The following is a 12,500-nucleotide window of genomic DNA, read 5'->3' as shown; positions in this document are numbered from 1 at the left end:
TACTAACCAGTACCAACTGGTTCCACAGCAGCAGGACAAAACAGAATCAAGATCTTCATTAACAAAACGTCTTAGACCATGATGGTTCAGGAACAGACTCGGACTCGGACTTGAATATTGATGACTCAGACTTGGTCTGACAACCTGAACTTGAACTTGGGGCTCGATCACCTGAGACTCGGCTCCACATCTGATGGTCTGGTCGGTTCACAGTTTGAAACCGTCTGAGCAGAAGACCCTGATGCAGGAGAGAGGGAACGGACGTGGCTTCAGTCTGATTCTGTACAGATGTGGAAACACTTTCCCCCTCTCTTTCCTCTCCTTCTCCTTTGATCTCTCTCTCTCTCTCTCTCTCTCTCTCTCTCTCTTCCTGCGCTCAAATATCCAAATATCTGTCACCCACATGTGAAATGAACCCTAGCCCCCCCCCCCCCTCCCCCCCCCTCCCCCCACACTGACCTTCAGCAGCCAAACAAATCTTTCCTTCTCTTCTTGTTTTCAGGAATCTGGATGGTTTGACTCTGAGCCTCCTTCAGCACAGAAGTAATGTTAAAAAAAAACTAAAAAAAACAGGGAAACCAGAGAAACCAGTGAAACTAAAGAAACCAGTGAAACCAGTGAAACCAGAGAAACCAGAGAAACCAGTGAAATTAGAGAAACCAGTGAAACTAGAGAAACTAGTGAAACCAGTGAAACTAGAGAAACCAGTGAAACCAGAGAAACTAGAGAAACTAGTGAAACCAGTGAAATTAGAGAAACCAGTGAAACTAGAGAAACTAGAGAAACTAGTGAAACCAGTGAAATTAGAGAAACCAGTGAAACTAGAGAAACTAGAGAAACTAGTGAAACCAGTGAAACTAGTGAAACCAGTGAAACCAGAGAAACCAGTGAAACTAGAGAAACTAGAGAAACCAGGGAAACCAGAGAAACCAGTGAAACTAAAGAAACCAGAGAAACCAGTGAAACTAGAGAAACCAGTGAAACCAGAGAAACCAGTGAAACTAGTGAAACCAGTGAAACTAGAGAAACCAGAGAAACCAGTGAAACTAGAGAAACCAGTGAAACCAGAGAAACCAGTGAAACTAGTGAAACTAGTGAAACCAGTGAAACTAGAGAAACCAGTGAAACCAGAGAAACCAGAGAAACTAGACAAACTAGACAAACCAGTGAAACCAGAGAAACCAGTGAAACCAGAGAAACCAGAGAAACTAGACAAACTAGACAAACCAGTGAAACTAGAGAAACCAGTGAAACCAGAGAAACCAGAGAAACCAGTGAAACTAGACAAACTAGACAAACCAGAGAAACCAGAGAAACCAGTGAAACCAGAGAAACCAGTGAAACTAGTGAAACCAGTGAAACTAGACAAACTAGACAAACCAGAGAAACCAGAGAAACCAGAGAAACCGGTGAAACCAGTGAAACCAGAGAAACCAGACAAACTAGACAAACCAGTAAAACTAGAGAAACCAGAGAAACCAGAGAAACCAGTGAAACTAAAGAAACCAGAGAAACCAGTGAAACTAGAGAAACCAGTGAAACCAGAGAAACCAGTGAAACTAGTGAAACCAGTGAAACTAGAGAAACCAGAGAAACCAGAGAAACCAGTGAAACCAAAATATCTATTTACAACTCAGTTTCTGTAGTTCTCACACAGCGGTCAGCGCTGTCTGTATTTCATTTCTAACTTCAGTTCCAGTTCCAGTGAAGGAAGCTGGAGCAGTAAGAGAACACGTCACACCACAGAAGAAGAAGAAAACACTGCAAGCCGACAGAGACAAGGTTCCTTAATGAACGAGTTCCACAGCAGCTGAGCAGAACCTTCATGCACAGAACCAAATGTTCCAAACAAACAGTATTAAGAACATTTCTAAAAACCACACTGGGTTCTTTATTCTGCTTTACAAGTTGTTTTTTATTATTATTTTAACCAATCAGAGGGTTCTTTCAGTCATTATGGTTCCATATAGAACATTTATTTTTCTTTATGGGTTCACTAATGTATTGTGGATAGAATTTCATGCATGCAGTCAAATGTTAATATTTTATAGACACTCAGATGTTGTAATGTATACAGTGAATGTAGATATATTTAATTATATTTGGTTATATATATATTTATATTCAGTTATATGTAATTCTGACCTGCTGCTCCGTCGCGGCTCCGTCCAGCAGCAGCAGCAGCAGCAGCTGCAGGGGCCTCATGATGAAACCCTGCATCTACACCAGGGGCCCTACAGGCCCGGACACATGGCCTGCCTGTCTGCCTGCCTGTCTGTCTGCCTGTCTGCCTGCCTGCCTGTCTGTCTGTCTGCCTGTCTGCCTGCCTGTCTGTCTGTCTGCCTGTCTGTCTGCCTGTCTGTCTGTCTGTCTGTCTGCCTGTCTGTCTGTCTGTCTGCCTGCCTGCCTGTCTGTCTGTCTGTCTGTCTGCCTGTCTGTCTGTCTGTCTGCCTGCCTGCCTGTCTGTCTGTCTGCCTGTCTGCCTGCCTGTCTGTCTGTCTGTCTGTCTGCCTGTCTGTCTGTCTGTCTGCCTGCCTGCCTGCCTGCCTGCCTGCCTGCCTGCCTGTCTGTCTGCCTGTCTGTCTGTCTGTCTGTCTGCCTGCCTGTCTGTCTGTCTGTCTGTCTGTCCGAGCTGATGTCTGTGCGTCAACAGAGAGGACGCCTCTCCAAAAAGATAATTTCTGGTTGTGTAAAATGTGCAATGATCTTTTCCTCTCTGTCTCTCTCTCTGTCTCTCTCTCTGTCTGTCTCTCTGTCTCTCTCTCTGTCTCTCTCTCTCTCTCTCTGTCTCTCTCTCTCTCTCGCTCTCTCCTGGTCCAGGGTTTTCCAGCACCTTAGATCCAGATCCGACCCGGAGCGCAGCGGCAGCCGCGCGTTTGGATCCGAGCCGCGGGATGAAAGAGAAAAGACAAATGATCTCCAAGTTCCTGTTCTGCTGTTTTTCTCCAGTCCAGCTTCTCTTCTGACCCGGTTCTCACTCCAGACCACAATCTGTCCCGGTTAGACCAGAATCTGTCCCGGTTCCCCCACAGCGCTGCGTCCCGGCCGGGATCTGGAACAGACTGAGGAACTTCCCAGAGCGCCGGGTAGTGCAGCAGGGCCGGTCCGGAGGGGCGGGGTCAGGAGCCGGGGGGGGGGGGGGGGGGGGGGGCCTCTCCATTTACACAGTAACTGTAAATGTGAATTTAACCCTTTTGATGCAGATCTGATCTGAGAGCAGTTTGAACAGACTGATCTAGATCTATCTATCTATCTATCTATCTATCTATCTATCTAGCGATCTATCTATCTATCTACTATTATTTTTATGTTTGTATTATTTTCTATTCATTTGTTGACTTGTTTCTGTATCAGTTTGCTCTGATTCTGGCTGATAATGTTATTTTTAACAGAAGTGCTGCTGATGTTTCTTGCGCCTGTCAAGAAACTGATGGTAAAAGGAAAATCAAAGATAAAGTGAAAAGTAGCTTGGTCTGAGAATATAGACCAAGTCTGTCTGAGGAACTGAGGAATATTATAATATTATAATATTATAATATTACAGCTTCAGAGATGAACAGCAGTTTTCCATGGAAACAATGTGGGTTTGTTGAGTTTATTGTTAGACTCCAGTGACAGTGTTTAATACATACTGTATATTTCCTTCAAAGACATTTGGAAAGTCTTAAAGTTTAATGTTTACATCTGGATCTTCGTGCAGCGGCTTGGAGAGGAAGCTCCGCCCCTTCATTTGATTGACAGCCTAAGTGTCAGGTGGTTCAGTCGGGTCAGTCAGTCAGTCAGTCAGTGAGATGTCTGTTTGTGAGATGGCCTCTAGAGGGCGTCTCTCCTATGGGCTAAACGTCACATTCAGTCTCATACTGATGCCATGTGTGATTGGATCTCACACAGAGCGGGGGTCACTGGGCCGGAACACGCCGGAACGCCGTTCTGGGAGTGAATCTGACGACGTAATGCACGTTCCAGTTGTGAAAAATCAATCCAGAGCAGTACCGGTGGTTGTTCCTGTTTTAGGAGCTTAAACTACCGGCTCGGTTCGTTTTATGACCAAATTTTTCCGGCTGGGCGGTGTTTGGACCTTCGGGCCAATCACGGCGCTTAAAAACGAAAAACTCCACTCAACCGGGAAGCCGGGCGACATTAAACAAACGCACCATCAAATGACAGACGGACAGTTTAACCTGAGCCACGGAGCTGACGGGTTGTTGTGAAAATGTCCAGAATGAAGAAACTAGACATTCTTTCCTATTTTCAACCCGACGTGATAAAACAAAGTGTTCAAATGAACTGAACTTGTTTCTATGCAGCAGCTCCGTTCTGAGCGAAGCTGCTGCCGTTTCTGCCTCTCCACCGTGTCGACGCTCCAAAACCCGACGGACAGAAATCTATCTGTCAATACTTCTGTCCGTTTTCCAGCGGATCAGTTTGTCTGCAGCTGGAGGAGTTCAACACGCTGTGGACCTGCAGGATCTGGACCGGTTTCTTCTTCTCTCCTCCAGCGATCCAAAGCTTCTCCTCCTTCATATCAGAGACACATCAGTCTGACCTTTGACCTCCTTCTTGTGTTAGTTATGTAGCACCTGCAGCCGAGCTGTTGGCCTCAGAGCATCAGGTGTGTGTGTGTGTGTGTGTGTGTGTGTGTGTGTGTGTGTGTGGCCTGGCGGAGCGGCAGGCTGCAGGTAGCGGCACCCCGGGGTGCTGCCAGATGTGGATCGTTTGTCTTGTCTCTCCTCACAACATCTGTCCAAACAGCCGCACTGACCCTCCCTCTGTCCTGACAGACAGACAGACAGACAGACAGACAGACAGACAGACAGACAGACAGGCAGACAGACAGGCAGACAGACAGACAGACAGACAGACAGACAGACAGACAGGCAGGCAGACAGACAGGCAGACAGACAGGCAGACAGACAGACAGACAGACAGACAGACAGACAGACAGACAGACAGACAGACAGGCAGACAGACAGACAGGCAGACAGACAGGCAGACAGACAGACAGGCAGACAGACAGACAGGCAGACAGACAGGCAGACAGACAGACAAACAGACAGACAGACAGGCAGACAGACAGACAGGCAGACAGACAGGCAGACAGACAGACAGACAGACAGACAGACAGACAGACAGGTGTCTGCCTGTCTGTCTGTCTGTCCTTGTTTTTTTACTGTTTTGTCTTCTGTTGCTTTCTGTAAACTACTAGCCTTGTTTCTTGTATTTCTGTTTTTCTGCCCATCAGCAGCCTCCTGCCTGTCAGGTGAATTTATTCTTAATTGACTCAACTGCAAAATAAATAAGTCAGATCCTCTCCGGTCTGTAGTGACTGTGTTGAGGAAATCAACTCACACTGGCCTGATTCTACTGAGGAAAGCAGTTGTGCAGGAATGTTATTGCAGCCATATTCTGCTACAGTCTGCTGCCCCACTGCTGCTCACAGCGGGTCCGGTTTGATTTAATCATCATTTAATTCACTAGAAATTATTCCAATTATAGAATATATAAGAATATATAAGAATATAAGAATGTAAATAAATATAAAACAAAAAATTAATATATAAGAATGTTATGTTATATTAGAAGACTGTTCATTGGTTTCATCACTGTTTTCTCTCCACAGTTCTACTGTTCAATACTAAACCAACAACGAAAATCCTCCCATATGGAAGTAAATCTGATCAGATGGCCGTCCCCCCCCCCCCCCCCCCCTCCTCCCCCCTCCCCTCCTCCCCCCCCCCCCCCCCCCTCCCCCCTCTGGTCACCTTCAGAAAACGCCCACAGTGGCATTTTAGAGGAAGTCATCACACGCTGCATGTTAAGTAGGGCTTGTTCTCATTAAAAATCCATTGTGTGGAGAGTGAGGTTTAAGTGTTGGCAGCGCTGAGCGGAGCGGAGCCAAGCGGTCGATGGCAGCATCAGTCAGAGAGAACTGACCGGCCTGGGTGCTGCTGCAGCTCACTCCCACTCACTCTGACTCACTCTGACACACTCTGACACACTCTGACACACTCTGACACACTCCCACTCACTCTGACACACTCTGACTCACTCTGACACACTCCCACTCACTCTGACTCACTCTGACACACTCTGACACACTCTGACACACTCCCACTCACTCTGACTCACTCTGACACACTCTGACACACTCTGACACACTCCCACTCACTCTGACACACTCTGACTCACTCTGACACACTCTGACACACTCTGACACACTCCCACTCACTCTGACTCACTCTGACACACTCTGACACACTCCCACTCACTCTGACACACTCTGACACACTCTGACACACTCTGACACACTCCCACTCACTCTGACTCACTCTGACACACTCTGACACACTCTGACACACTCTGACACACTCCCACTCACTCTGACACACTCTGACTCACTCTGACACACTCTGACACACTCTGACACACTCCCACTCACTCTGACTCACTCTGACACACTCTGACACACTCCCACTCACTCTGACACACTCTGACACACTCTGACACACTCTGACACACTCCCACTCACTCTGACTCACTCTGACACACTCTGACACACTCTGACACACTCCCACTCACTCTGACTCACTCTGACACACTCTGACACACTCCCACTCACTCTGACACACTCTGACACACTCTGACACACTCCCACTCACTCTGACACACTCTGACACACTCTGACACACTCTGACACACTCCCACTCACTCTGACTCACTCTGACACACTCTGACACACTTCCACTCACTCTGACACACTCTGACACACTCTGACACACTCCCACTCACTCTGACACACTCTGACACACTCTGACACACTCCCACTCACTCTGACACACTCTGACACACTCCCACCCACTCTGACACACTCCCACTCACTCTGACACACTCTGACACACTCCCACTCACTCTGACACATTCTGACACACTCTGACACACTCCCACTCACTCTGACTCACTCTGACACACTCTGACACACTCCCACTCACTCCAACTCACTCCAACTCACTCTGACACACTCCCACTCACTCCAACTCACTCTGACACACTCCGACACACTACAACTCATTCCAACTCACTCCGACACACTCCAACACACTCCAACTCACTCTGACACACTCCAACTCACTCCGTCACACTCCAACTCACTCTGACACACTCCAACTCACTCCGACACACTCCAACTCACTCTGACACACTCCAACTCACTCCAACTCACTCTGACACACTCCCACTCACTCCAACTCACTCTGACACACTCTGACACACTCTGACACACTCCGACTCACTCTGACACACTCCCACGCACTCCCACTCACTCCAACTCACTCTGACACAGTCCAACACACTCCAACTCACTCTGACACACACTGACACACTCCCACTCACTCCAACTCACTCTGACACACTCCAACTCACTCTGACACACACTGACACACTCCCACTCACTCCAACACACTACAACCCACTCCAACTCACTCTGACACACTCCAACTCACTCTGACACACTCCAACTCACTCCGACACACTCCAACTCACTCTGACACACTCCAACTCACTCTGACACACTCAAACTCACTCCGACTCACTCTAACACTCTGACACACTCTGACACACTCCCACTCACTCCAACTCACTCCAACTCACTCTGACACACTCCCACTCACTCCAACTCACTCTGACACACTCCGACACACTCCAACACACTCCAACTCACTCCGACACAGTCCAACACACTCCAACTCACTCTGACACACTCCAACTCACTCCGTCACACTCCAACTCACTCTGACACACTCCAACTCACTCCGACACACTCCAACTCACTCTGACACACTCCAACTCACTCCAACTCACTCTGACACACTCCCACTCACTCTAACTCACTCTGATACACTCTGACACACTCTGACACACTCTGACACACTCCGACTCACTCTGACACACTCCCACGCACTCCCACTCACTCCAAGTCACTCTGACACAGTCCAACACACTCCAACTCACTCTGACACACTCCAACTCACTCCGACACACTCCAACTCACTCTGACACACTCCAACTCACTCCGACACACTCCAATTCACTCCAACTCATTCCGACACACTCTGACACACTCCAACTCACTCCAACTCACTCTGACACACTTCCACTCACTCCAACTCACTCTGACACACTCCGACACACTACAACTCACTCCGACTCACTCTGACTCACTCCGACACACTCCAACACACTTCGACACACTCTGACACACTCTGACACACTCCAACACACTCCAACACACTCCAACACACTCTGACCTGCAGTTCACTCCAACACACTCCAACACACTCTGACCTGCAGCTCACTCCAACACACTCCAACACTCTGACACACTCCAACACTTAATCTGAATGGTGGTTTGGGTGAATTTAGTACGAGGACAGAGGGAAGACGCCGAACAGACTCAGACTTGTTGATTGAAAATTTAAAAAACAATAAAAAAAATCATATCATATCATAATCATATATAATCGTATCATACGACCCTGACAGAGATCACTAGGTCGATACACGTTTTAGCTTTTGTCACTTTTTGTCACTTATTATCACCCATATTTTCTTTAAAAATCGTTCTTTAAGTTTATAGCAAAAAACAGGGTGAGGCTTTTGACTGTGGAGAGAAAAGCTAGAAAGTGAGAACAGGTGAGTGGGAGTAGCTTCAGCCTGTCGGTCCTGAGTGATGTCACTAACGGCTGCCAATCAAAACAGCTTGTAGAGTCACATAATTTTTAAAAAAAGAAACCACTGCAAAACGGGAGGAGTTTCAGATTTCACATTTTCTCTGCTATGAGATACAATGACAAAATGCTTCGATATGGAAGGGCAAGACAAACAGTTTTGTCCAGTGTGGGACTTCAAGACCTTTAAGACCTTTAAGACCTTTAAGACCTTTAAAACAGAGCGTCTTGGTTTTCTTTGGATCACCGATTTTTAAAATTCACTTTCTCTTCAAGTTTTTACAAGCAAGTGAAAGATCCACAACAGTTCTTCATCACAGCCAGTCTGAAGGGACTTTACAGAGAAACAGCCTGCCTAGATCTAACTGATCAATAATCAATCACAGAACATTTATTGGCTCATCCATGTGTCAAAATCTCAGACGCCACTGATCTGATTTAAACTAAACTTGGGGAAATGACGCATCTCACCGCAGCATTCAGCGTTCAGAATGACTCTGATTGGCCCAAGACTCAAAACAAGGAGACATATTTGTTCCTGATTGGTCCAGACAGAGGGACGACGTGTTTACTGTTGCCTCGTCTTTGAACTGATCAATACACTGGATGTCAATGGGAAGACCTTAACCGAGCTGACTATTTGGCATGGATATGTATCAAAATTAGTATCAGTAGTAGTAGTATTCTGGGTTTCAGTGGAGAGTTTTAGTGTCCCATGATGCTCTAAATGAGGCTTTTCCACCCTGACAAGAAAACTGGAGGACACACGGAATACTTTTTTGGCATAAAATACTCACATTTTAAGTCATTGAATGTTGGAACTTGGCACAAAATATAATGTTTTGGCAGCTTAAACCCAAAAGCCATCGTCCTTCAGAAAGCAGTCTGGTCGACCTTCATTCCAGATCCTCCTGTCAGAAAGCAGATGAAGTTTCTCAGCTTCTCTCCCTCTGCATTTGCAGTTCTTTGGCTCTGCAGAGCAGCGTAGCAGAAGTATCCCATCATCCCTCAGCGGCGCTGGCAGGGGTCCCGGGGCCCCCGGGTGCCTGGCGCCCGTCCAGAGCGGAGCGGCCGGCCGGCGGCTCACCCGGCGACCGGGCCGGAGGGAGGAAGAGGAAGGCAGGGAGGAGAAAAGAGCCGCCGCCGCAGGAGATCCTCTTTCAGCCGGCCGCTGAGAGATGAGGATTTAATTACACCTCTGTCCATTCATCTGTCCATCTGTCCAACACACACACACACTGAACAAATACTGACTCGGTCGCCCGGGCAGAATCACACAAGACACCGGCGAGTTCCCACATTTTAGAAAACTTCCCCTCCTCTTGTTTTTTACAGAGCGCTGAAAAGAAAAAGCTCAGCGTCTGTTTTTACAAGCCTGTTCCCTCTCTGCCGCTCCGCTCGCTGCTGCCGAGCTGAACAATGACAACAATGAAGACTTGTTCACCTTGTTAGTCATAATATACGCAAATTTAGCAATAAATGCCAAAAACTGTACAGCTTTTTTTTTTTCTTGTAGTTTTATATCCAAATCGCTTTACTTTTCCCTCCTGGAAAACAGAGTGTCTTTAATGGTGACATCACGCTGCACCAGGAGGCAGAAATACACATTTTAACCAATAAAACATCACAGATTTTTGAACATTCCCGCCCTCCCATCAAATAAAACTGTCTTCCTCTCCCTATGCTCTCGTCCCATTGGCTTACACCATCTGCCACTCCTGAACGATCCAGCCGCACACATGCTGTTTAGACAGAAACACGTCATATTACAGAAGAAACACGCTCAAAATGCAGTTTCACTGTCTTTAATGTTGGTGATCTAGGAAGTGAAACTGATTCCTCATTATAATGTAAACTTAACATTTGACCAACAGCTGACACAGTCTGCATCATTCCAGATAAGCGCAGCAGCTACATTCTGGACATGTGACATGATCTCAGATGTCGTATTCTTTCTCTGTGTAGCATTTTACCTTCAAGGAACAAGGCAACATGTCGTCCCCGTCTGGACCAATCAGGAACAAATACCGCTTTGTCGCCGTGTTCTGAGCTGAAGTAGTTTCTTCTTGGCCGATCAGAGTCATTTTGAGTGCTGGATCACGGCGGTGAGATGCATCATTTCCCCAAGTTTCAGCTAAACAAGTGTTGCAGCGCCCCCCTGAGGCCAATCAGTGCCATTAAAAAAAAGACCCAGAATGGAGCATTGAGACGCATCATTCCTGTAAGTTTTGTGAAAATCTGATCAGCGGTGTCCGAGATGCTGTGTGACAGACAGATAGATGACATCATGAGGGAAAACTATCGGCACATTAATGTAGAGTCATCAGTATAATGACAGTAAACATCCTCCATAGTTTCTCCACCTGGTGGATCTGGAGGGAAATCTGCTGGATCTTTACGGCACAAAACAGGAAGAGGTTCTGTTCTTCCAGAGCAAACGGAGATAAAGCTGAAAGAGTTTCTGGCAGCAGATGGTGGAAGGAGGGAAAGGAAGATGGAGAAATCACTTCCAACATGTTGATCCTCTTCAGGAGGAGAGAGGTTTGGTTCCCAGGTGAAACCAGACTGCTGTTCCAGTCGGTCAAACAGCATTTCAGTGTTCATTTAAGATGAAACTGTCTTTCATTACAGATCAGATGTCAGCAGCTGCTCACATCTGTAAAGAGAACGATAAACTGCAGACTGAGCTGCTGCATGTCCCGCCCCCTTTTTTCTTACAACTTTTATCCGATTGGTTGAAAATGTTTTAGCATCGTGTCTGCATTAAAAAAACTAAATCACTCAGATCAAAGATGTAGTTGTGATTTTGGATGTTTTTAGAGTTATTTAGCGAGATGTGAAGGAAAAAGTCAAAACCTCAACGTTGGTTTGAAATGATTTTATTGAGAAAACACAGAATTTGGCATTTCACTTAAAGAACGACTCACATCCACTAACACTGAGGAGGAGAAGCAGGCTGCCGCCAGGAAACTCCCAGTGGAGAGTTTTAGTGTCCCATGAGCCAAGTAGTGATACTTCTATTAGTATTGGTTCAATGGAGAGTTTTAGTGTCCCAGGGTCTGAGTTCTGGTTCAGAGAAATATTCCTGGGGAAACGCTGCTCCACCTTCTCAACTCCTCACATGTACAAACTGTGGCCACTGGATTAGACACAACACACACACATGCACACACACACACACAAAGGATGCAGAGTTTAACTCGTCCCGGTGTTCAGTTCAGGACGACATGTTCTTCTGACAGAATGAAGTGCAGATGTTAAAACGTCTTGGTTTTAACTCACTCACACACACACGCACACACACACACACACACACACACTGTAGGAACACATATTCATCATATTCTCATAATATAGACTCATATAGCGTTATCTCTCCATCCACAGAGACACAAATCTGACTCTTACAGTGTTGATTACGTCTTCTCATCACTGGCCACTTTGGTCACAAAAAACACTAAAAAACAAAACCAGTGAGAGTGGCGCTGACACGCTGACACGCTGACCCTGACAGACTGGTGGATCTGGGTTCAGCTTCTGACAAATAACCCACTGAACATTAAAGGAGAATCCTGCTGTCATTACAGTTCCAGTCTCTTCCCTCTGTCTACATCCAGCTTCTCTCCTCCAGTCACTCTGCTGCTGACTGATCACTTTTCAACACGGACTCTCCGGTGTGAAAGCCAGCCTGAACCGAGCTGCTGTGCTGCTGATAAAAAGCCGTGGATGAGACAGTAAAGTGTTTCCAAGATGAAAACGCTCGACTCGGCTCGGCGA

General features: G+C 46.7%; 1 protein-coding gene across 1 annotated transcript in view; it reads right to left on the bottom strand.

The window, feature by feature from the left end:
- mmp23bb (matrix metallopeptidase 23bb) overlaps positions 1-2,220 on the bottom strand; it is an 8,270-nt gene extending 6,050 nt beyond the window's left edge. The window contains exons 1-2 of the mRNA XM_078283957.1: positions 2,146-2,220; positions 1,689-1,714 (exon numbers count right to left, since the gene is read on the bottom strand). Coding sequence (XP_078140083.1) covers positions 1,689-1,714; positions 2,146-2,220 — 101 coding nt within the window. The remainder of the gene's footprint in view (positions 1-1,688; positions 1,715-2,145) is intronic.
- Between the last annotated feature and the right edge of the window lie 10,280 nt (positions 2,221-12,500).

Source organism: Centroberyx gerrardi, chromosome 6 (assembly GCF_048128805.1).
Source record: "Centroberyx gerrardi isolate f3 chromosome 6, fCenGer3.hap1.cur.20231027, whole genome shotgun sequence".
In the NCBI taxonomy this organism is placed as follows: Eukaryota; Metazoa; Chordata; class Actinopteri; order Beryciformes; family Berycidae; genus Centroberyx; species Centroberyx gerrardi.
The sequence above is the reverse complement of the archived record's forward strand: the minus strand, read 5'-3'. Positions and strand labels throughout refer to the sequence as shown.